This window comes from Aquarana catesbeiana, linkage group LG05 (genome assembly GCF_042186555.1).
Source record: "Aquarana catesbeiana isolate 2022-GZ linkage group LG05, ASM4218655v1, whole genome shotgun sequence".
NCBI classification, from domain to species: domain Eukaryota; kingdom Metazoa; phylum Chordata; class Amphibia; order Anura; family Ranidae; genus Aquarana; species Aquarana catesbeiana.
The window spans coordinates 53,365,901-53,392,592 of NC_133328.1; the positions used below are offsets into that span (position 1 = coordinate 53,365,901).

A 26,692-nucleotide genomic window follows, 5' to 3' on the forward strand; every position below is an offset into this window, starting at 1 on the left:
ATCAGCTCTCATAGCTATCCTCACTGAGCTCTGCAGAGTGTGATTTCAGCTCCCCACCCCTTTTTTTCTGACAGCTCAGACAAGCTTTATACATTCTGGACTTTAATTTGATGTAGAGAAGAGAAGACTGCAGACAAATAGGTACAACTTATGTAGGATTTGTTTCTTTTCTGTGTATCACCCTAGGATAGTCCCTTCAATGGGTATATGTAAGGGTTTACAACCGCTATAATATACAAATATTTTGGCTTTTTAAATAAACGGTGCAATAGAGAACAGTGTTGTAATCAATTGACACGAATCAGTATTCACTTTGTTGATGCCAAACTGGTACAAATTATCTACTATGTACAGTGAGGGAAAACATTATTTGATCCCCTGCTGATTTTGTACATTTGCCCACTGACAAAGAAATGATCAGTCTATAATTTTAATGGTAGGTTTATTTTAACAGTGAGAGACAGAATAACAACAAAAATATCCAGAAAAACGCATTTCAAAAAAGTTATAAATTAATTTGCATTTTAATGAGTGAAATAAGTATTTGAGCCCTTTGTAAAACATGACTTAGTACTTGGTGGCTAAACCCTTATTGGCAATCACACATGTTTCTTGTAGTTGGCCACCAGGTTTGCACACATCTCAGGAGGGATTTTGTCCCACTCCTCTTTGCAGATCCTCTCCAAGTCATTAACGTTTTGAGGCTGACGTTTGGTAACTCGAACCTTCAGTTCCCTACACATATTTTCTATAGGATTAAGGTCTGGAGATGGCTAGGCCACTCCAGGACCTTAATGAGCTTCTTCATGAGACACTCCTTTTTTGCCTTGGCCGTGTGTTTTGGGTCATTGTTATGCTGGAATACCCATCCATGACCCATTTTCAATGCCCTGGCTGAGGGAAGGAGGGTCTCACCTAAGAGTTGACGGTACATTGCCCTGGCCATTGTCCCTTTGATGTGGTGAAGTTGTCCTATCCCCTTAAGCAGAAAAACACCCCCAAAGCATAATGTTTCCACCTCCATGTTTGATGGTCGGATGGTGTTCTTGGAGTCATAGGCAGCATTACTCCTCCTCCAAGCACGGCGAGTTGAGTTGATGCCAAAGAGTTCGATTTTGGTCTCATCTGAACACTTTCACCCAGTTCTGCTCTGAATCATTCAGATGCTCTTTAGCAGACCTCAGACGGGCCTGTATATGTGCTTCCTTGAGCAGGGGATTTCAGTCCTTCACGGTGTAGTGTTACCAATTATTTTCTTGTTGACTATGGTCCCAACTGCCTTGAGATCATTGACAAGATTCTCCCGTGTAGTTCTGGGCTGATTCCTCACCGTTCTCACGATCATTGCAACTCCACAAAGTGAGATCTTGCATGGAGCCCCCAGACCGAGGGAAATTGACAGTTATTTTGTGTTTCATCCATTTGTAAATAATCGCACCAACTGTTTTAACCCTCTCACCAAGCTGCTTGGCGATGGTCTTGTAGCCCATTCCAGCCTTGTGTAGGTCTACAGTCTTGTCCCTGATATCCTTGGAAAGCTCTTTGTTCTTGGCCATGGTGGAGAGATTGGAATCTGATTGATTGCTTCTGTGGACAGGTGTCTTTTATGCAGGTAACAAGCTGAGATTAGGAGAACTCCCTTTAAGAGAGTGCTCCTAAACTCAGCTCATTACCTGTATAGAAGACACCCGGGAGTCAGAAATCTTGCTGCTTGATAGGGGATCAAATACTTATTTCACTCAATAAAATGCAAATCAATTTATACCGTTTTTGAAATGCATTTTTTTTAATTTTTTTTTTGTCATTCTGTCTCTCACTGTTAACATAAACCTTCCATTAAAATTATAGACTGATCATTTCTTTGTCAGTGGGAAAACGTAAAAAAATCAGCAGGGGATCAAATACTTTTTTCCTTCACTGTATACTGCACATTGCATATTGCTCCTTGTACTTTGTTATTGAGTAAGCTCAGGGGTGCATATTGACTTTCTTCTTCAGAATGCTAGACTATTAAAAGCAGAGTTAACTGCCTCAGCTAATTCACTTTTTAAAGCAGGCTCCTAGCAGTGATCAGCAGTCTCATAGCACCATTGCTGGTGTTCGGAAAACACAAACTAGCGAAGATACTTGGCAAGGACACGTACGCAGGACTAATTATACAGAAAACATTATTATATTTTCCTTTCTCTGGGACGATGCATAAAACAGTCCATTAACTTCTTCAGAAAAGGATGACTGGCTCCATCATAGCTCTGGGCATTGCTTCAGTGCAAAACTGTACTTCTCCTCACCGCTCGGTGTATGCAGGTGCAGCACTGGAGCCACCAGGCCATCAGCACTGCCAAAATAGAAAACTTCAAAATCCATCAGTACGGGGTCATCTGAAAAAAACAAGCAACAACTGGCTGTCTATACTAGTAACATATAGGGTAGAAAATAATTTTAAAGAATTCATCTTCATGAATTTAAATCTGAGCTCTAAGCAGATAAAAAACACTTTTTAATCAATTTATGTATTCGTTTAAATTTATAACATTATATTTATTATCATATTTTGAAATGCAACTAGTGTAAGTATCTAAATATGTCTTGAGATCAGCCTCTTTCCGCAGCACTCAACTTTAAAGAGGAATGGGCAGTGCACATGAGCTGGCAAGGAGCATTCTGACAGAAGGAGAGAGCAGAAATGTAGCAGAGCAATGACTCACCACCAGGGGCGTAACTACAGGGGGGCCCTAATAACAACCGGGCCCTGTGCCTGTGCAGCACCCCTGTACACCTAAAAGCCTGCTTCTCCTACTATCCCTCCTGTAGGCATTTAGCGGCTGCAGGATGAAATTGGAGGGCATTGGTTCATCTATATGCTACCCCTGCCGCTCTGCCTTATCAAGGTCCTGCTGCCCCCGGGCCCCTTTTTGATCCCCTGACCTCCCTCATTCTACAGCAGCGCTGCCAACTTTCCCCATCTCCCACCGGCTGCTGCAGGAGATGTGTCAGGATGAAGAGCAGGGAAGGGGTCAGTAAACATGTAATTTACTTCCTTTTCTGAATGGAAACAGTGTGTGCGTTTACTATGCTTCAGTTTGTGAATGAACAGGAAGTTCTGTACAGAGCTATTCCTGTCCATTCATTCTGTGCTGCTGAGGCTGCAGAGAGGGAGATTGAGAACTGTGCCCTCATTCTCATTTCTCTGTCTCAAAAGTGAAACATCAGAGGTCTGTTAAGACCCCTAATACTTCACCAAAGACCCCCAACGGGGCTCCTAAAAAAATTGTAAAAGAATAATAAAATTGTAAAAAAGTCTTGCAGTTTGTTTATTTAGAAATCAGTTGGGAACGGGCCTGTCCCCTACCAGCATGATGAATAGCAGTACCCTTATGCTCGATGGAAGCAGTGGTCTCTCTGTAGAGGTCCAACCCCACCCCCTGCTGAGTCAGAGCTAGGATTCTCCATCAATGATTAATTAAAATGTTCAGTACGAAGAAACATTAATTAGAGAGTCTTAAAGCAGACGTAAAGTGCTGTAAAAAAACTACAAGCAGGTAGTCTCTTTAGTGCAGAAGAGACATAATAGCACCAAGTGCTGGCTAATGATAAAAGTCGAAGGATCAGAACCCAGCAGAAGATGCTGGAGTAGGTGAGGGATGGGGACCGACAAAGGAAAGGTAAACTTAGGTCTGTCTTAAGGCCTCTTGTACAGTACATGGGTGTCTGAGCCCTCGCAACATAAATTCCAACTCATCAATGAAAAATAATATATTTTCTAAACAGAATGAATTCTAGTACCTTAGTTTGTCTTCGTATCAGAATTAATATCTTCTGCACATCAGCAATCATATAAAGGGAGGGAAGGGCAGTAGTAACAACCAATCAGGTGTTCCAAAAATAAACATACTGACAGAAAGAGAGAGCAGAGGGATGAGTTCATCAGTATTCTGCTGTTCTTTTATTGACCTGTCAGAGGCTGTGAGCGAAGACTTGACCTAGCTGTGCTGCTTAACTGTTATCTGATAAGGCTGTGTAATGCCGTGTACACGCGGGCAGACTTTTCGACCGGACTGGTCCGACGGGACGAATCCGTCGGGCAATCCGACCATGTGTGGGCTTCATCGGACCTGCAGCCGACTTTTTTGGATCAGACGGACTTTAGATTTGGAACATGTTTCAAATCTTTCCGATGGACTCGAGTCCAGTCGAAAAATCCGCTCATCTGTATGCTAGTCCTTATGCTAGGGCAGCTATTGGCTACTGGCTACCAACTTCCTTATTTTAGTCCGGTGTACATCATCACGTACGAAGCCGTCGGACTTTGGTGTGATCGTGTGTAGGCAAGTCCGTTCGTTCGAAAGTCCGTCAAAAGTCCGTCGAAAGTTCGTCGGAAAGACCATCGGACCTTTGATGCCGAAAAGTCCGCGGCATTAGTCACAGGAATAGATGGACATAAAGTGCTAAATTTATTAATATTGGTGCACAGGGCTTTTTTCAGCAGGAACACAGGGGAACGTAGTTCCAGCACCTCCAGAACTGATTGTATATAATGGCAAGGGGTGCTGGGGTGTGCTGTAGGGTCTATTGATGCTGGCTGCTGGGGAATCTATTGTTGCTGGAGGGGATCTTTTTTGAAGAGGAAGGAGGTCTTCTGTTGCTGGTGGGGGATCTATTTTTGCAGAGGGGTGGGTCTTTCATTGCTGGGAGGGATCTACTGTTGAGAGAGGGGTCTATTGATGCTGGCTGCTGGGAAATCTGTTTTTGCTGGAGGGTTTATTTTTGTAGGGGGGTCTATTGTTGCTGAGGGGTCTTATGTTGCTGGGGGGGGTCAATCGCTGCTGGGAGGGATCTACTGTTGAGGGAGGGGACTAATGTTGGCTGTTGGGAGTCTATTTTTGCTGGAGTGGATGTTTTGTTGTTGGGGGATCTAGCAAATAGATCTAGCAACCCATTGTTGCTAGATCTATTTTACTGTCTTTCTTGTTATCATTAACAAATTCCATACAAATTACTTAGTGCCACAAAATTATACTTGGTTCTGTATTCTCTAAAAGGGGCGATACTGGGAGGTGGGTAAGGGGTGGAACCAAGGTACGGTGCTCAGACATGCACAGGGGGCGGAGTCAAGGGGTGACTTGGAAGGGAGGAGTTCCTGCACCTAGACAAAAAAGCACTCAGAATCTGGTGCAGTTGTGCATAGTAACCAATCAGCTTCTAACTTCCGCTGGTTCAATTAAGCTTTGACAATAGACCTGGAAGCAGATTGGTTATTATGCACAACTGCACCAGATTTTGTATGCTCAAGTTTTAGTAGATCTCAGAAGCAAATCCTATGACAAATCCTATACAACTATGTATTTACCTGCTTCGGTTTTAACCACTTTACAACCGGCCCATAGCTGAATGACTGCAGCAGGGCGGTTGCTTAACTCTGGGATCACGTCATATGACGTCTTCCCAGAGTTCCCCTCTCGCGTGCCCCCTGCGCACCTGAACACATCCATGACCGCCAGGTCCTCTCCGATCCCGGTAAATGGCCGCTGATCGCGGCCGTTTACCATGTGATTGCGCCGTCAAATGACGGAGCGATCACATGTAAACAAACCGGCGTCATCTCATGACGCCGGTTCCTCTCCTCCCCTCCTGTGTACCGATCGGTACACTGTGAGCGGAGAGGGGGGTGGATGGATGGCAGTAGCGATGTTGCCTGTATGTGTAGTGCTCACAGCGCTAACCAGTGACATCCAGCCATCCATCCATCCATGCTCAGCCATCCCTAATGCTCTGCAATGCCCCAGAATACTGTGCAATACTCTGCAATACCCCACAACACTGTGCAATACTCTGCAATACCCCGCAATACTCTGCAATACTCTGCAATACCCCACAATACTCTGCAATACTCCACAATACTCTGCAATACCCCACAATACTCTGCAATACTCCACAATACTCTGCAATACCCCACAATACTCTGCAATACCCCACAATACTCTGCAATACTCCACAATACTCTGCAATACCCCACAATACTCTGCAATACCCCACAATACTCTGCAATACTCCACAATACTCTGCAATATCACACAATACTCTCCAATACCCCACAACACTGTGCAATACTCTGCAATACCCCACAATACTCTGCAATACTCCACAATACTCTGCAATACCCCACAATACTCTGCAATACCCCACAATACTCTGCAATACTCCACAATAATCTGCAATACCCCACAATACTCTGCAATACTCCACAATACTCTGCAATACCCCACAACACTGTGCAATACTCTGCAATACCCCGCAATACCCTGCAATACTCCGCAATACCCTGAAATACCCGTTATACCCAGCCATACCCAGAAAACTCACGGTTCGGATCGTTCCTCGGATCAGGAGTCACGGTTCGGATCATTTTCGGATCAACAAAAAAAAATCTCCCCCACTGTAATACAATCTCCCTATTGGCAGAGTATTGGCAGAGTATTGGCAGGGTATTGGCAGGGTATTGTCAGGGCATGGCAGAGTATTGTCAGGGCATGGCAGAGTATTGTCAGGGCATTGCAGCAGGGCATTGCAGAGTATTGTCAGGGCATTGCAGCAGAGCATTGCAGAGTATTGCGGCAGGGCATTGCAGAGTATTGGCACTGCTGCCATCCGATATCTCCCCTCCACTGTACAGATCAGTACACAGAGGGGAGAGAGGAACCGGCGTCATGACATGACGCCGGTTTGTTACAAGTGATTGCTCCGTCATTTGACGGAGCGATCACGTGCTAAACAGCCGCCGGGTGTACCAAGATGGCCGCCGCTCCGGAGCTAGGCCGAAGCCGCGGCCTTTCCTATGGCCGAGGCCACAGAGCGCTTCGCGGATCGCGGGTGTCCGGTACGGATCAACCTCCGCGGATCGGATCACGGATCGATGACGATCCGTTGCACCCCTAATACCCAGTCATAACCAGTCATACTCTGTGATACCCAGCCATACCCAGTCATACTCAGCGATACCCTGCCATACTCAGCCATACCTAGCCATGCTCAGCCATACTCGGCGATACCCTGCCATACTCTGCAATACCCCGCCATACTCTGCAATACCCCGCCATACTCTGCAATACCCCACAATACTCTGCAATACTCCACAATACTCTGCAATACCCCACAATACTCTGCAATACCCCACAACACTGTGCAATACTCTGCAATACCCCGCAATACCCTGCAATACTCCGCAATACCCTGAAATACCCCGTTATACCCAGCCATACCCAGTCATACCCAGTCATACTCTGTGATACCCAGCCATACCCAGTCATACTCAGCGATACCCTGCCATACTGAGCCATACCCAGCCATGCTCAGCCATACTCGGCGATACCCTGCCATACTCTGCTATACCCAGCCATGCCCTGCCATACCCAGCCATACTCTGCAATACCATGCAATACTCTGCCATACCCAGCCATACTCTGCAATACTCGGTGATACCCAGCCATACTCTGCCATACCCTGCCATGCTCAGCCATACCCTGCCATGCTCAGCCATACTCGGCTGTACTCGGCCTCTGTATGTGGCCAGGCTGTGGAAATCTCACACATGTGGTATCGCCGTACTCAGGAGGAGTAGGAGAATCTATTTTGGGGTGTCATTTTTGGTATGTACATGTTATGTGTTAGAAATATTGTATAAACGGACAACTTTGTGTTAAAAAAAAAATGCGTTTTAACCACTTCCCGCCCGCCGGCTGTCATACGACGTTCTTGACTTTGAGCGGGGATATCTGAATGACGCATCATTCAGATATCAGCTTTTTTAGCCGGCGATTCCCTACACCATAAGAATGATCATAGCGGCTGTTCCACTGCTTGATCGTTCTTACGGGAGGCGAGAGGGGACGTCCCCCCCTCCCGCCACCCTCCGATGCTTCTACCGACTCTACCGATCGAAGCCAGGATCTTTTTTTTTTATTTCAGGCTTCCCAGCCTAGAGGTGAGATGTGGGGTCTTATTGACCCCATATCTCACTGTAAAGAGGACCTGTCATGCCATATTCCTATTACAAGGGATGTTTACATTCCTTGTAATAGGAATAAAAGAGGTCAAATTTTTTTTTTTTTGAAAAAAGCATCAAACTAAAATAAATAAAGTAAAATGAACAATAAAAAAAAAAAAAATTTAAAGCGCCCCTGTCCCCGTGTGCTCGCATGCAGAAGCGAATGCATACGTAAGTCCCGCCCACATATGAAAACGGTGTTCAAACCACACATGTGAGGTATCGGTGCGATCAGTAGAGCGAGAGAAATAATTTTGGCCCTAGACCTCCTCTGTAACTCAAAACATGTAACCAGTAAAAAATTTTTAAAGCGTCGCCTATGGTTATTTTTGAGTAGCGAAGTTTGACGCCATTCCACAAGCGCGTGCAATTTTGAAAGGTGACATGTTGGGTATCTATTTACTCGGTGTAACTTCATCTTTCATATTATGCAAAAACATTGGGCTAACTTTACTGTTTTGTTTTTTTTTTTAAAGCACAAAACTGTTTTTTTTCCAAAAAAACGCGTTCAAAAAATTGCTGCGCAAATACCGCGCGAGATAAAAAGTTGCAATGACTGCCATTGTATTCTCTAGGGTCTTTGATAAAAAACATATATAATGTTTTGGGGTTCTATGTAATTTTCTAGCTAATAAATGATGATTTTTACATGTAGGAGAGAAATGTCAGAATTGGCCTGGGTGCTTCAGAACGCCTGAAGGTGCTCCCTGCATGTTGGGCCTCTGTATGTGGCCACACTGTGTAAAAGTCTCACACATGTAGTATCGCCATACTCGGGAGTAATAGCAGAATGTGTTTTGGGGTGTAATTTGTGGTATGCATATGCGGTGTGTGAGAAATAACCTGCTAATATGACAATTTTGTGAAAAAAAAAAGTTAAAAAAAAAAACTTGATTTTGCAAAGAATTGTGGGAAAAAATGACAACTTCAAAAAACTCACCATGCATCTTTATAAATACCTTGCAATGTCTTCTTTCCAAAAAGGGGTCATTTGGGGGTATTTGTACTTTTCTGACTTGTTAGGGTCTCAAGAAATTAGATAGGCCGTCAGTACTTCAGGTGTGATCAATTTTCAGATATTGGCACCATAGCTTTTGGACTCTCTAACTTTCACAAAGACCAAATAATATCCACTGATTTGGGTTATTTTTACCAAAGATATGTAGCAGTATAAATTTTGGCCAAAATATATAAAGAAAAATTACTAATTTGCAAAATTTTATAACAGAAACTAAGAAAAATGCATTTTTTTACAGATTTTTAGGTCTTTTTTCTTTTATAGCGCAAAAAATAAAAAACCCAGAGGTGATTAAATACCACCAAAAGAAAGCTCTATTTGTGTGAAAAAAAGGACACAAATTTCATATAGATACAGTGTTGCATGACTGAGTAATTGTCATTCAAAATGTGAGAGCACCAAAAGCTGAAAATTGGTCTGGTTATTAAGGGGGTTTAAGTGCCCAGTGGTCAAGTGGTTAATAAATATGATCTATTCCTCTAATACTTTATAATTCTGTGTTTTTCTAGATGTTCGCAGAAGAACGATTTTTGAGTATCACAGAGTGGAGTTGGAAATGTCTAGGATAACTAACTACTCAGCGGTGGAAATGTTGCCTCTTCCAAGTGAGTGCTTTGGTTGTTGGATAATACGTCACTCTACAAAAGACACTGCAGTCTATTGATTTAATGATCTGTAAAGTGGCTCCGAGTATGAGGAATGATCATAATGCAGGGGACATCAGAGAAAACATATAGTTTGTACAGATTATATTAAGACTAAGCAAGCAAGATCCATTACAGAATTCATATGCACAGTGCGCTTTTTCTATATTTGATGTCATATCATTTTTAAAAGTGCTGCATTACTTAGATGAATGGACTGACATGATTTGCTCCTCAGTTTTATGGACGTTTTATAAATGCAGGACAGGAAGATGTAATTGTTAGCAGATATTTCATTGTATGGTCATTTACAGGGTCAGTAAACTTTCATTACAATTCTGGTTCATATAAAAAAGCTTTTGCAAAAAACAAAGCAACATCTAGTTGGGTGCCGCTGGGAAACACATACTGACAAATGCAAAATTTATCAGAACTTAAATTCTGTAAATAAATATATGAATGATTGAATGAACAAATGCATAGTCATCTGGAAATAAGTACAAACCATGACAAATGAAGTGTCCATTTCATAAATGAAAACGTTCTGATCGATGTAGCCTATTAGCAAGCAAGAGGAGCTTAAAGCTCTGGCAGTAGACAAAAGGAAAAAGAGGCACATGATCACTTATTTAAAGATATACATATGCTCTGAAAAAAATGTATAAAGCAATGGTGTCATGCAAATACAAACTGCTATGGAGGGTTTTGGCGGATGCTTTACAACAGTGGTCACCAAACTGCGGCCCGGGGGCCTGATATGGCCTTTTGCTTGCCTTTATCTGGCTCTTGGGGCACTATTCCACCAGCTGACACCAACATACCTCCCAACATTTTGAGATCGGAATGAGGGATACCTACTAGCAAATGTATGTAGGGATAGGGCACGCCAACTGCCACACCCCCTTAAAGGAGAATTAACCCCCCAAAAAAAGTTCATTAAATCCACAAGGGCTTTTTTTTACCACTACTATTCCTTTATATTGGCTCTTAAAATTTACAAATGCAGCAATTTAGAAATTGAATGAAAGGTTTAGCTCTGGAAAACACTTTTTGAAAGATAAAAAGTGCATTTTATATACAACTACAATGGAACCTTGGATTACGAGCATAGTCCGTTCCAGGAGTATGCTCGTAATCCAAAGTACTCACATATCACAGCGAGTTTTCCCATTGAAGTCAATGGAAACAAAAATAATTCGATCCGCATTGACTTAATTGGGATGCAATACCGCATGCGGCCAGAGGCAGGGTCGCTGGAGAGCCTCAGAAACGGCCGAAAAGGCCCAAGCACACTTCGGCTGACCTCAGCAAACCTCGGAAAGACTACGTTCAGCATTTCTGAGGTTTTCCAAAATCAGCCGAACTGTCCTTGGGCCTTTCCGTCCATTTCCGAACGCCGACGATCGGCGCTGTTCAGCTCCTGTGCCCCCCACCTCAGGCCAAAAGCAGTACTGCACACCGCTTTTGCCCTGAATCCTGCTCGAGACAACACTCGCAAACCAAGTTAGGATTTTTAGAAGTACAGTGCTCGTTTTGCGAAACGCTCGTTAACCGCGTTACTCGCAAACCGAGGTTCCACTATATAGATCAGACCAAAATGAGGGAAAAATGAGGGGGAAAGAGGGACAAAGGGACATTTTTCCAAATCAGGGACAGTCCCTCCAAATCAGGGACAGTTGGGAGCTATGACCAGGGGTGGACTGACTCATTTAGGGGCCCGGCCCCATGAGAGGCCACTTTAAGCGGCTGTAATTATACCGATAATACCGCTAACAGCGCGCTGCTCCTTCCTTCCCCCCGGTGCTTGTACTGTACGCGACATCACCTGGAACGGACAAGAAGAGAGGAGGAGCCGGCGGGGAGACACCAGGGCCGCCATCGGAGGGAGGGGGCAGTACAGATGTATGGAGCCTGGGCTCCAACAGGACCTCAGGAAGGTCTCTCCAGGTCCCCCCACCCCCACAGTGTCCCCCTGTGTGCTCTCTCCCCCCACAGTGTCCCCCTGTATGCTCTCCCCCCCAGTGTTCCCCTGTGTACTTCCCCCCCATGTCCCCCTGTGTGCTCCCCCCCCAGTGTCCCCCTGTGTGCTCTCCCCCCCAGTGTCTCCCTGTGTGCTCTTCCCCCAGTGTCCCCCTGTGTGCTCTCCCCCCACAGTGTACCCCTGTATGCTCTCCCCCCGTGTTCCCCTGTGTACTTCCCCCCCAGTGTTCCCCTGTGTGCTCTCCCTCCCCCAGTGTCCCCCTGTGTGCTCTCCCTCCCCCAGTGTCCCCCTGTGTGCTCCCCCCACAGTGTCCCCATGTGTGCTTCCCCCCTACAGTGTCTCCAATTGTGCTCTCCCTCCCCTAGTGTCCCCGTTTGCTCCCCCCCCCACAGTGTCCCCCTGTTTTCTCTCCCACCACAGTGTCCCCCTGTGCTCCCCCCCACATTGTCCCCCTGTGTGCTCCCCCCCCCCCAGTGTTCCCCTGTGTGCTCCCCCCCAGTGTTCCCCTGTGTGCTTTCTCCCCAGTGTCCCCCTGTGTGCTCTCCCTCCCCCAGTGTCCCCCTGTGTGCTCTCCCTCCCCCAGTGTCCCCCTGTGTGCTCTCCCTCCCCCAGTATCTCCCTGTGTGCTCCCCCCCTACAGTGTCCCCAATTGTGCTCTCCCTCCCCTAGTGCCCCCTGTTTGCTCCCCCCCCACAGTGCCCCCTTGTGCCCCCCCCACAGTGTCCCCCTGTGTGCTCCCCCCGTGTTCCCCTGTGTGCTTTCTCCCCAGTGTCCCGCTGTGTGCTCTCCCCCCACAGTGTCCCCCTGTGTGCTCACCCTCCCCCAGTGTCCCCCTTTGTGCTCTCCCCTATACAGTGTCCCCAGTTGTGCTCTTCCTCCCCCAGTGTCCCCCTGTTTGCTCCCCCCCCAGTGTCACCCTGTTTGCTCTGCCCCCACAGTGTCCCCCTGTGTGCCCCCCCGTGTCCCACTGTGTGCCCCCCAGTGTTCCCCTGTGTGCTCTCCCCCTCCACAGTGTCCCCCTGTGTGCTTCCCTGCCAGTGTCCCACTGTGTGCCCCCAGTGTCCCCCTGTGTGCTCTCCCCCTCCACAGTGTCCCCCTGTGTGCTTCCTCACCAGTGTCCCGCTGTGTGCCCCCCCCCCCCCCAGTGTCCCCCTGTGTGCTGTCTCTCCCCAGTGTGCTCTTCCTCCCCCAGTGTCCCCCGTGTGCCCCTCCCACAGTGTGCCCCTGTGCTCTTCCCCCCAGTGTCTTTCCCCCCCCCCGGGGTCCCCCTTTGTGCTTACCGCGCTTACAGTGTCCCCCTGTGTGCTTCCCCCTTCAGTGTCCCACTGTGTGCTTCCCCCCCTACAGTGTCCCCAATTGTGCTCTCCCTCCCCCAGTGTCCCCCTATTTGCTCTCCCCCCACAGCGTCCCCCTGTGTGTGCTCTCCCCCAGTGTCCCCCTGTGTGCTCTCCCCCCCTCCCCAGTGTCCCCCTGTGCCCTCTCCCTCCCCTAGTGTCCCCCTGTGTGCTCTCCCTCCCCCAGTGTCCCCTCCCAGGGAGACCCTGTGTGCTCTCACCCCCCCACAGTGTCCCCCGTGTGCTCCCCCCCAGTGTCCCCCTGTGCAGGTGTGGCTTGAGTGTGGGCGGGGACATAGGGGGCCCCATGATCTTCTATTGCCCAGGGGCCCCATGAGTTGTCAGTCCGCCCCTGGCTATGACACCATTCCCCCTACTGACACAATCAATGGGGTACTATTCATCCCATTAAAACCAATGATGGGGTACTGATGCTTTTCTACTCCCACTGCCCCCCCCCCCCAAGCCTGAAGGACATTAAACTGGCCCCCTGCTTAGAAAGTTTGGAGACCCCTGCTTTACAATAAAAACATCTGCCATGGCAAATGGAATAGAGTAAACCAACTCTGTAAACCTTCCTCAGAAGACATCTATCAGAGCTGGAAAGCGGCCGTGAGTGATGAGACTGGCTTGAAGACAGCTGATTTTTAGTATTTACACGGCTCATTTTTAAATACAAATTACACATTGTGCTATGCCAACCTCTAATAGAGGGGCTGGCATAGACTTATATTAATGCATTAACAACCACTTTAAGATGAAGAGGACTGATTAGGCACAATTATCCTTTCTTGAGGTCCCCTATAAGATACAACATAGTAAATCTTTACCTTTTGAGTTCAGGTTCACTTTAACAAAAGTGGACATTTTTTTTAGCCAACATTAAAGTGTTACTAAACCCACAACAGTAAAACTATTCTGTATATGCAGTAAAGCATGCTTGTTATACTCACTGTGGAACCTAAGGGGTTAATCCACTGCATCGTGTTAAAGGGCTGTTTGATCCTGTATAGGGATGAGCTTCGAGTTCGAGTCGAACCCATGTTCGACTCGAACATTGGCTGTTCGCAAGTTCGCCGAACAGCGATCAATTTGGGGTGTTCGCGGCAAATTCGAATGCCGCGGAACACCCTTTAAAAGTCTATGGGAGAAATCAAAAGTGCTAATTTTAAAGGCTTATATGCAAGTTATTGTCATAAAAAGTGTTTGGGGACCCGGGTCCTGCCCCAGGGGACATGGATCAATGCAAAAAAAAGTTTTAAAAACGGCCGTTTTTTCAGGAGCAGTGATTTTAATAATGCTTAAAGTTAAACAATAAAAGTGTAATATCCCTTTAAATTTCGTAGCTGGGGGGTGTCTATAGTATGCCTGTAAAGGGGCGCATGTTTCCCGTGTTTAGAACAGTCTGACAGCAAAATGATATTTCGAAGGAAAAAACCCATTTAAACCTACTCGCAGCTATTGCATTGCCGACAATACACAGAAGTTCATTGATAAAAACAGCAAGGGAATTCCCCACAGGGGAACCCCAAACCAAAATTAAAAAAAAAAAAAATGACGTGGGAGTCCCCCTAAATTCCATACCAGACCCTTCAGGTCTGGTATGGATTTTAAGGGGAACCCCGCGCCAAAAAAAACAAAAAAAAACGGCGTAGGGTCCCCCCAAAATCCATACCAGACCCTTATCCGAGCACGCAACCTGGCAGGCCGCAGGAAAAGAGGGGGGGACGAGAGTGCGCCCCCCCCCTCCTGAAACGTACCAGGCCACATGCCCTCAACATTGGGAGGGTGCTTTGGGGTAGCCCCCCAAAACACCTTGTCCCCATGTTTATGAGGACAAGGGCCTCATCCCCACAACCCTGGCCGGTGGTTGTGGGGGTCTGTGGGTGGGGGGCTTATCGGAATCTGGAAGCCCCATTTCACAAGGGGACCCCCAGATCCCGGCCCCCTCCCTGTGTGAAATGGTAAGGGGGTACTTACCCCTACCATTTCACTAAAAAACTGTCAAAAATGATAAAAATGACAAGAGACAGTTTTTGACAATTCCTTTATTTAAATGCTTCTTCTTTCTTCTATCTTCCTTCATCTTCTTCTGGTTCTTCTGGTTCCTACTCCAGCGTTCTCGTCCAGCATCTCCTCTGCGGCGTCTTCTATCTTCTTCTCCTCGGGCCGCTCCGCACCCATGGCATGGGGGAGGCTCCCGCTCTTCTTCTTCATCTTCTTCTCTTCTTCCTTCTTCTCTTCTTCATTTTCTTCTCCGGGCCGCTCCGCATCCATGCTGGCATGGAGGGAGGCTCCCGCTGTGTGACGCCGTCTCCTCGTCTGACGGTTCTTAAATAACGGGGGGTGGGGCCACCCGGTGACCCCGCCCCCTCTGACGCACGGGACATGTCGGGACTTCCCTGTGGCATTCCCCGTGACATCACAGGGAAGTCCCGTCAAGTCACCGTGCGTCAAAGGGGGGTGGGGTCACCGGGTGGCCCCGCCCCCGTTATTTAAGAACCGTCAGACGAGGAGACGCCGTCACACAGCGGGAGCCTCCCTCCATGCCAGCATGGATGCGGAGCGGCCCGGAGAAGAAAATGAAGAAGGGAAGAAGTGAAGAAGATGAAGAAGAAGAGCGGGAGCCTCCCCCCATGCCATGGGTGCGGAGCGGCCCGAGGAGAAGAAGATAGAAAACGCCGCGGAGGAGATGCTGGACGAGAACGCCGGAGTAGGAACCAGAAGAACCAGAAGAAGAAGAAGATGAAGGAAGATAGAAGAAAGAAGAAGCATTTAAATAAAGGAATTGTCAAAAACTGTCTCTTGTCATTTTTATCATTTTTGACATTTTTTTAGTGAAATGGTAGGGGTAAGTACCCCCTTACCATTTCACACAGGGGGGGGCCGGGATCTGGGGGTCCCCTTGTTTAAGGGGGCTTCCAGATTCCGATAAGCCCCCCGCCCGCAGACCCCCACAACCACCGGCCAGGGTTGTGGGGATGAGGCCCTTGTCCTCATAAACATGGGGACAAGGTGTTTTGGGGGCTACCCCAAAGCACCCTCCCAATGTTGAGGGCATGTGGCCTGGTACAGTTCAGGAGGGGGGGCCGCACTCTCATCCCCCCCTCTTTTCCTGCGGCCTGCCAGGTTGCGTGCTCGGATAAGGGTCTGGTATGGATTTTTGGGGGGACCCCACACCGTTTTTTTTTTTTTTTTTGGCGCGGGGTTCCCCTTAAAATCCATACCAGACCTGAAGGGTCTGGTATGGAATTTAGGGGGAACCCCCACATCATTTTTTTAAAAAATTTTGGCCGGGGTTCCCCTTAATATCCATACCAGACCTGAAGGGCCTGGTATGGAATTTAGGGGGACTCCCACGTCATTTTTTTTTTTTTTATTTTGGTTCGGGGTTCCCCTGTGGGGAATTCCCATGCCGTTTGTATCAATGAACTTCTATGTGTATTGTCGGACCGGCAATGCAATAGCCGCGAGTAGTTTTAAATGGGTTTTTTCCTTCGAAATGTCATTTTACTGTCAGACTGTTCTAAACACGGGAAACATGCGCCCCTTTACAGGCATACTATAGACACCCCCCAGCTACGAAATTTAAAGGGATATTACACTTTTATTGTTTGACTTTAAGCATTATTAAAATCACTGCTCCTGAAAAAACGGCCGTTTTTAAAACTTTTTTTTGCATTGATCCATGTCCCCTGGGGCAGGACCCAGGTCCCCAAACACTTTTTATGACAATAATTTGCATATAAGCCTTTAAAATTAGCACTTTTGATTATTCATGTTCGTGTCTCACAGACTTTAATGGTGTTCGTGTGTTCGAACAAACTTTTTTCCTGTTCGCATGTTCTGGTGCGAACCGAACAGGGGGGTGTTCGGCTCATCCCTAATGCTGTATACACAGATCCTCCCCTTCTTGCATTGCCCCCATAACATGTCCAGAAATTACAGCGTTAGTGGAGTCAGGCTGCACATGGTCAGTTTGGTGTGTATTGCTAGAGAGTTTTTTTTTTGGGAGAGTGCATTTGATCAGCACAGGGCCAATCAGCACTGTCCAGATAGAAGGTCAGGGGTTCTGCATCCTGATAGGACAGCCAGTGCAGTATGAAAACTCCTCTTACAAACTTTAACCAAAGACTGATAGAAGTCACAAGACTGCTATATACCGCTGATGAGAAACATTTGGCAGTTTATATTTACAAAAATTATTGCATTTCCATGTTCTGTGTACTGTGGGAGACCAGATATAGTGAATGCAGGGTCCTGGGTTTAGTAACACTTTAACTTGTATGTTATTGTTTGCTGTCACTTACTGTATACAGATTTGAAAAATATCTGATCTCATTCAGCAATGGGTAACTTTTCTCTAAGGGAAATAGAATGAGCCTTTACAGAAACCACAAAAGCCTCCTAAGGGGAAAGAATACTGTAGGAGATAAAATGAGAGGGTGCAGATCTCTACCATCAATGGGTAGAGACATTTTTCCTGGTATCTCTAGCTTCCGCTTTAGTGATCCCTTTGCGATGAACAATCTCTGTTATGCCGCGTACACACGGTCGGACTTTTCGTCTACAAAAGTCCGACGGACGCCGATGGACAAAATACGGTTGACAATCCGATCGTGTATGGGCTTCCCAGGACTTTCAGCGGACTTTCAGCTGACTTTTCCAGCCGCAAATCTGAGGGACTTTAGATTTGGAACATGCTTCAAATCTTTACGTCGTAACTACGCCGGACCCAGAAATCCGCTCGTCTGTGTGCTAGTCCGACGGGCAAAAACCCACGCTAGGGCAGCTACTGGCTATCAATTTCCTTATTTTAGTCCGGTGTAGGTCATCACGTACGAATCCGTCGGACTTTTGTGTGATCGTATGTAGGCAAGTCCGTTCATTAGAAAGTCTGCCGCAAGTCCGCCAAAAGTCCGTCGAAAGTCTGTCGGCCAGGCTGTCGGACTTTTGTAGCCGAAAAGTCTGACCGCGTGTACGCAGCATTAGAATAGAATGGCTGATGTTAAAGTGGTTGTAAACCCTTACAGACCACTTTGTGCTACAAGTAAGCCTATAATAAGGCTTACCTGTAGCTACCCCGGATATCTCCTAAACCTGCACGGTTTAGGAGATATCCCTTGTAATTGCATGTGCCGACGTCATCGGCACATGCGCACTGACACAAATTGAAGCAATGGCACGTATGTGCCGTTGCTCCAGTGAATGTGCTGTTACTGTGCGCATGCGCGGGAGTGACGTCATCGCGGCTATGGCCAATCACACCGCCGGAGCCGCGATACCTGGAAGTAATCCCCGGGAGTGATATTGCCGGCCGGTGCTGTGTACGGGCACCACAGCGAGGGCTTCGATCTCAAGTGAGTATTACATAATGAGCTAGTATGCTATGCATACTAGCTCATTATGCCTTTGTCTTGCAGGTGTTAGTTTTTTGTTTTTTTAATGGGTTTACAACCACTTTAAATACAATGTTATGCAATAGAGGAATCGTAACTTGTTTTTTATTCTTTTTACTGTTTTTTTTACACATGCCCTTGTAGTTTGAGCATCCTGCGCTGGAGGTTAATATGGAATGGATCAGACATGCACTGGAATACGTTATAAGCTGACTCGGATAATGCTTCTAACTGTAAATGCCACATTTCTGTCACACCTTTGTTTAATTAGCTTGATCTGTTTTTAAATTAAATTTACAACGATTGACACAATTTCTTTTTTTACAAAGCACAGTGATTTATCTGCAAAAGACCCTTCCTTAATATTCCCTGCATTAGGTACATCTGATTGAAGGAAAAAAGAGAGGAATAAATTATTCCACATCTTTTAAAATTATATTGCAAAGATAAATTTAATATGGGGGGTCCTCTGGGTTTATCATTTAATAATCATGTAATAAAGCTGTCAAGGTACACGTACTATTGCTGTTATATTGAGGACAGGGTCCCACAATAGAACGGATGCCTTGTACAACATACAGTATAGGCAACAATATAAGCAATCCAATGAATTAAAGAATATTATGTAATTTTTAACAATATATGGGTTACTTTTATTAAAGGTTCTACTGCATAGAAGAAGCAAAGTGACAGATTGAACCTTTGTGTATAGACAGTATTTTATAGCAGTGAAGCTGCCTTCACTTGGATCTTGCTTGTGTTAGTGATCATTACATATAAAAAATAGAAATAAATTAATAAAAAGGGATTCCTTCAAATAAAACAATTACCTGTCTCACCACCTGTGCCACCAATAAAGAACATCTTTTGAAATTCAAAGCAGTATTAAACCCAAAAACAAACATTTATTATATTGCAGCTTACCAATTTTTAGATGTGGTGGCTGCATTCCTTTTCTTTTTTTGTAGGCTTTCTTTCCTTTATTTTCACCTGGTGATCTGTCCGGTAAATCTGTTATTTTTTCAACAGAATAAGCTTTCCCGCAAATGCTTCAGTGAAAGTATTGAGATAAACCGTTTACCACTGACAGGGCTGCTTACAATGATCAGCTTCATAGGTGTGCGCAGCCTAATGCATTAGGATGTGCACCCTTAAGCTCAAACACACATGAATTTGTATGTATCTACATATATATGACCCACACATTGATCTCTATGCTGGCACAGTGAAAGAGAAGAGCATAAACACTTCTCTTATGGCAGAACCGGTAAGAGGGAGATCTTTCCCATGTTCCTGTTGCTACACAGAGCGATAACACTAATGCACATGGGGTGATTAGGGTGTGCCTGGGCACACCCGGCACACCCTGTGCGCACGCCTATGATCAGCTTTTATTTATGCACGTAAAACCTTTATCCCAAAAAGAATTAAAAAAAACTATTGCTGTAACTCTGCATGTAACTGCAGTGTGAGCTGGAGTTTGGCTTCTATTTGTTAGTGTTTCTAAATCTGCTAGTACATTGAACACCCACCAACCCCCAGACTGACAATGCTGCTGTCCAAAGCTGCCCCCTGTGATCCTTCATTCAGGGTTCAGGTATTCTAATAGAGGAAGTCTGTTACTGGCCAGCTCTAATACTCACCTAAGCCCCCTCTCGATCCAGCAATGTGCACAAGAGCCTCGGCTGTCCCGGGAATCCCTCTCCTCGTTGGCTGAGACACAGCAGAGGGAGCCATTGGCTCCCACTATGGTCAATCACAGCCAAAGAGCCAATGAAGAGAGAGGGGGCGGGGCAGAGCTGCAGCTCTACGGGGGTTATTTACGAAAGGCAAATCCACTTTGCACTACAAGTGCAAACTACAAGTGCAAAGTGCACTTGAAATTGCACTTGGAAGTGCAGTCGCTGTAGATCTGAAGAGTAGATCTGAAATGAGGTGAAGCTCTGCTGATTTTATCATCCAATCATGTGCAAGCTAAAATGCTGTTTTTTATTTTCCTTGCGTGTCCCCCTCGGATCTACAGCGACTGCACTTCCAAGTGCACTTTCAGTGCAATTTCAAGTGCACTTTGCACTTGTAGTTTGTATTTGTAGTGTAAAGTGGATTTGCCTTTAATAAATAACCCCCAATGTGTCTTATAGACCCATAGAGCAGAGCTCAGGATTGAACACGCACCAGTGCCCCCATAGCCAGTGGCTTGCTATTGGGGGCACTGGTCAAGGGGGAGGAGCCAGGGGGGTGCCAGCAAGGGATCCGAGGAGAGGAGGATTGGGTCAAAAGCACTGCACAGAGCAGGTAGGTATAGCATGTTTAAATAAATAGGAAGTGGTTCTGGACAGCCACACTCTGAGGAAATTGCCTTTTTATTCAAAAATCTAATCAAAATCAAGGGTACATGCCACAGCAGACAAAAGACTGACGCGTTTCGCACTAACAGTAGTGCTTACTCATAGCTCATGGTCAAATCTTCAGAGTGCTGTCCAGAACCACTTCCTATTTATTGCTACTAGCAACTGCCAGCACCTGTGGCTTCTAGGCTGGTGAAGAGGTTTACTACTTGTTTGTCCTCCTGGAGCGGTGATATCTTTTCTTCCCTATTCTGATTTGTGGACTTTGCTAAGTATAGCATGTTTGTTTTTGTTTTAAAACTAATGCAGCCACCTCATCTAATGATTGGTAAGCTGCAATATATTACATTTTTTGGTTTGGAGTTTAATACCACTTTAAGGATGAATTGCTTCACAGTGTTTACTGCTACAAAGGTTAAACTTGATAAATAAGGAACCCATATGAGCTGTGGGACTATTTTTGAACTGTTGGTGTTCTGTGTCATGTGATGACATATGACATAGAGCCACAAGGGAAAATGAAAATGATTGACCTACACTGGGTTTCTGCTGGTGCCAGTTACCTTGCTGATCAAGAGGTCTGATACTGGACAATGTAGGTAAAGTGTTTCTAAGCCCAAAATATATTTTTTAAATATATTGCAACTTACTAGCCTTTAGTTTTGGTGGCTACTTTAGTTTACAATTTTTCTGTTTTTTTCTCTTTTATTTACACCTGGAATACCTGCGAACAACTCACTTCCTTTCCCAGGGCGGCTACGCTCACTCTACTGAATCTGTGGTTGTCACGTAGTCTGCAATTCAAAAATGTCTGTCTTTGTTCAATTCCATTACATGGGGGTATGTGAAATAAGTTACTTACAGAAAGAAAATGAAAGCGTTGGTTACCCCAACACTTCATATTCCTGATATGTGGCTGCTGTACCATGTACTTGTATGAGAAAGTATTCCGTTCTCTTTGTATTGCTTCCTTTATGGTAAATCCCTGGTGTTTCTGCTAGTCCCTCCAGTTTTCTATTAAAAACTGACCACACTAAGCAGGAGAGCACACCGTGGTCAGTTCTCTAGCTGTGCTGGGAACTCAGCCTGTTCTCCAATGATCAGACTTGTCCTGACACGCCCCCCCCCCCCCCCCAGCCATTCAATGGGAAGCTCAGTGTGATGATGTTTCCCGTGTTTGTCCAGATAATATCGGATGAACTGTCATGATCGGCTCTCGAAAGCTCTGTATTAATGATCAGATTATCGTACGATCGCTTTGCAAGCACTATTGTTCGATTTTTGGATCGTATTAGGCATTAAGATTTGTCTTACCCTTAGGCGCAAAGGGGTTATAATAATTACAGTGCCATCATCCACATACAGAAATAGAAGGGACAATGTATATTAAACAGTGTGTGCTTAGTATAACTTAGAGGTGAATATACTCTTTCATAGTACTCTACAGTGGAAAACCAAGGTCATCATTGGACTATTAAGATATAAAAGGGCACTTTTTTATTTTTCAACAGTTTCATATTGTTTTTTTTTTGGGGGGGGGGTTATGTTTGCTCACTATAATTTTGTTTGTCTAGCGCAACACAGTCTGTTTTTAATTGTTTCTAACTAGGTTGATATCACTTGGTGTGCTTGCTGCTTTTTTCACTAGTCTTGATTTTTTTGGATGTGACCACTTGCGCAGTTTACTGTTTTCTCTTTTTTGACTCACAGATGTATAAATCGGCACCTTATTTTTATTTATTTTTTGTTCCAGCTTGTCTCCAGTTTAGCAGCTGTGGCACTTGTGTCAGATCCCAGATCGGCTTCAACTGCAGCTGGTGCAATAATCTCCAAAGGTAGAGTGAGATTGGAATTCCTCCGCGTAATTATGTTTTCACTTATCTGATGAAATGATTGTCTATCGGCTAAAATGGTTTTTTAAACCCTGGAGTTTTCTGCTTCATTTCTAAATCATTATAAGGCACACACACTAATATAATCCTATCATACTACACAAGGAGAGAGAGTACAGGCAAGACAGATATATTACATGAGATACATAGAAAGGTAATGAAATGAAGAGAGAGAGGCAGAGCGTGTGTGTACAATATATAATATTAGACACTTGCACTGATAAAAAATGTGTTCTTTTTTGTTTCATTAGTTTTTTTGCTTTTTTTGGAAATTTGAAAATTCGGAAAATCGGAAATTCGAAAATTTGCAATTCTCGGAATTTCCGAATTATCGAATTTCTGAATTTCGAATTTTCGGATTTCCGAATTTTCACATTTTCAAATTTTAGAGTTTCCGAATGTTCAAATTTTCGAATTTCCGAATTTTCGAATTCTGAATTTTCAAATTTTCAAATTTCTGGAATTCGAAAATTCAGAAATTCAAAAATTAGAAAATCCGAAAAATGTGAAAATCTGAAAAAAAAGAAAGAATCAGTAAAATTCTAAATAATAACTTACTAATAATAACTAACTATTAAATTATAGGTATTGGAATTTCCTTTCAAATTTGGCTGTTTGTGAACATAACGAATACAAATTTATCTGAAGTTACGAATTATCCGAAATAACGAATGCCGCATCTAAACAAATGGAATGGAACAAATTATTAATAAATAATAACAATAAAAAGATTTTCATTATTATTTTTGTTATTTTTTTATTATTAGATCATTACGTTCCATTCGTTTAGATACAGCATTCCTTATTTCAGATAATTCGTAACGTTGGATAAATTCATATTCGTTATGTTCACTAACAGCCAAATTTGAAAGGAAAGTCCAATACCTATAATTTAATAGTTATTATTTCAGATTTTCGGGCTTTTGAATTTTTGGATTTTCATTCTTTTGAATTTTTGGATTTTCATTCTTATTTTTGGATTTTCAAATTTCCAAATTTTAGAATGTTTACATTTCCGAAATTTCGAATTTCTGAATTTCGAATATTCAAATTTAGAATTTTTGAATTTCCGAACTTCCGAAATTTAGAAATTTCGAATTTCCGAATACGAATTTTCAAATTTCGAATTTCCGAATACGAATTTTTCCGAAATTTCCGAAATTTTCCAATTTCCAAAAGTTCCCATTTCTGAATTTCCAATTTCCGAAATTTAGAATTTTTGAAATGTCCAATTTTCGAAATTTAGAATTTTCAAAATGTCCAATTTCCGAATTTAGAATTTTCGAAATGTTCAATTTCCGAAATTCCGAATTTCTGAATTTCCGAATTTCTGAATTTCTGAATTTCCGAATTTCTGAAATTCCGAATTTCTGAAATTTCGAATTCCTGAAACTCCGAAATTCCAAATTTTCAGAAATTAGAAAATTCGGAAATTCAAAATATGGAAATTTGAAATTCAGAAATTAGGAAATTCGAAATTTAGGAAATTAAAAAAAATTTGGAAATTTCAGAATTAACGAATTTGTCAAAATTCGGAAATGTCAGAATTAACGAATTTGTCAAAATTCGTTAAACAAATTTGGAGCTAAATGAATTGCACATGTTTATATAATATTATTGCCTGGGCCATACTTAGGATTTTTTTCTCAGGGAATAGATGCAGGTACTCACCCCTCCCCAAAGTCACCCCTTGTTTTTTTGTTTGTTTTTCGGGTCATTCGTTATGATCGCAATTCATAAATTAAAAATTTTGTAAATTCCTAAATCCAAAACTAAGAAAGAAACTCAGAAAATTCGAAAGAATAACTAACTAACTAACTTATAATAACTAACTATTAAATTTAGACATGTGCAGAATGAAAACAAATTTTTGATTCGTTATTTAGATAAATTAGTTTAGTTAAATTTGTTTCATTCGTTTCATTCGTTTTTGAATCGATTCAAATTTTTCAAATTTGGATCAATTCTAAAAGTTTTCGTATCAATTTTGAATTAGAATAGTTTTCAAATTCGAATAGTTGTCAAATTCGAATAGATTTCCAATTTCAAAAGAGAATAAAATAGAATAGAAAATAAAGGAATAGAATAGAAAAAATATTTTTTTCTTCTATTCCTTTATTTTCTAATCTATTTTATTCTCTTTGGAAATTGGAAAACTATTTGAATTCGGCAAGTTCTCGAATTTAAAAACTATTCGAATTCAAAAAGTATTCGAAAACGATTCGAAAACTATTTGAATTCAAATTTCATCTGAATTTTTTTTCGTTATTTCGGATTCATTTAAATTCAGTACTATGCTAATTCGGAAATTCGGATACATTGGTATTTCCAAAAAACAAAAATTAATTTGAATTTTAATTCGGAACGAAATGAACGGCACATGTCTAATTAAATTATAGGTATTGGAATTTACTTTCAAATTTGGCTGTTAGTGAACGTAACAAATACGAATTTATCCAAAGTTACAAATTACCAGACATAACGAATGCCGCATCTAAACAAATGGAATGGAACTAATCAATAATAAATAATAATACCTTTTTATTATTGATATTTATTATCATTAATTCCTTACGTTCCATTTGTTAGATACGGCATTCGTTATTTCAGATAATTAGTAACTTCGTAAAATAAATTTGTGCTGTTACGTTCAACAGCCAAATTTGAAAAGATAATTCCAATACCTATAATTTAATAGTTACTAATAGTTAATTTATTATTAGTTAGTTATTATTTCAGATTTTTGAATTTTAGGGTTTTTGGATTTTCGAATTTCCGAATTTTCTAATATTCGAATTTACGAATATTTGAAAAAATTTGTTAAAAGGGTTTTCGTTAATTCAAATAATTCCAAATTAATTAATTTGTTGAATATTGTTAAAAAAACGAATTCAGAACGAAACGAATTGCACATGTCTATCTCTATCCCCTAACTCCCTCCCCTCAGTACCGCCTCTTTTAGAGAATATAGAACCAAGTTTCATTTCGTGTTGTTAAGTAAGTTGTATGGAATTTGTTAATGATAAAAAAAGGCAATACAACAGATCCCCTGTAGCCAGCAAAAATAGACCCCCCATCTCAGCGATAATAGATCCTTTTCAGCAACAATAGACCCCCCCCCCCACAGAGGAACCAAATACCCCCAACAACAATATATACCCCACCAGCAACAATAGATCCACCATCTCAGCAATAATAGATCCTTCCCAGCAACAATAGACCCCATGAATAAAATAACCCCCAGCTGCAATATATTCCCTACCAGCAACAAGAGATCCTTCTCAGCAACAATAGTCCCCCAGAAACAAAATACCCCGAAGCATCAATATACCCCCCACTAGCAACAATAGATCCATGCCAGTAACAATAGACCCCCCCTGCAGCCAGCATCAATAGACCCCCCCTGCAGCCAGCATCAATAGACCCCCAACTCTCAACAGTGGATCCCCACCCAACAACAAAAGACTACCAGAACAACAATAGATCCCCACTGGCAACAATAGACCCCCACAATAAAAGATCCCCCCAACAACAATCGACCACCAGCGACAATAGATCCCCCAGTAGCCAGCATCAATAGACCCTGCAGCACTCCCCAGCACTTTTTGCCAGCAAATACATTGAGTGCTGGAGGTGCTGCCACATTTGTGCTAAAAAAAAGCCCTATTTAGACATCACACTGCCTAAAAGGCTAAAGAAACTTTACCAAAAATTTTGCTAAGACTTTTGCCCCCCCACCAAGCTCAGTAGATGTAGCCCTCCTCCACAAGTCACCACTCTTACTTAGATCTCACTTCTAGGCCTGCAGCATTGTTTCCATTGCTCCTGATCAGCTCGAACTTTAAAAAATTATATTTTTTACTGCTTTGGACCCATTTTCCTGGCATAATAAAATAAATCAGGAAGTATCCATTAACATTAACCATCAAATGAAAACCCAACCTCTCCTGAAAAAAGAAAAACAAAGTATAATCCACCTGGAAACACAGCAGCAGTTGTGACGATGTGTAAGTTATACCAGGGTTTCTCAAC

At 43.5% G+C, this 26,692-nt stretch overlaps 1 protein-coding gene across 1 annotated transcript in view; it reads left to right on the forward strand.

Moving 5' to 3' along the window:
* PLXDC2 (plexin domain containing 2) overlaps nt 1-26,692 on the forward strand; it is an 803,122-nt gene that overhangs the window by 618,103 nt on the left and 158,327 nt on the right. Inside the window, exons 8-9 of the mRNA XM_073629749.1 lie at nt 9,572-9,667; nt 22,522-22,603. Of these exons, the coding sequence (XP_073485850.1) occupies nt 9,572-9,667; nt 22,522-22,603 (178 nt within the window). The remainder of the gene's footprint in view (nt 1-9,571; nt 9,668-22,521; nt 22,604-26,692) is intronic.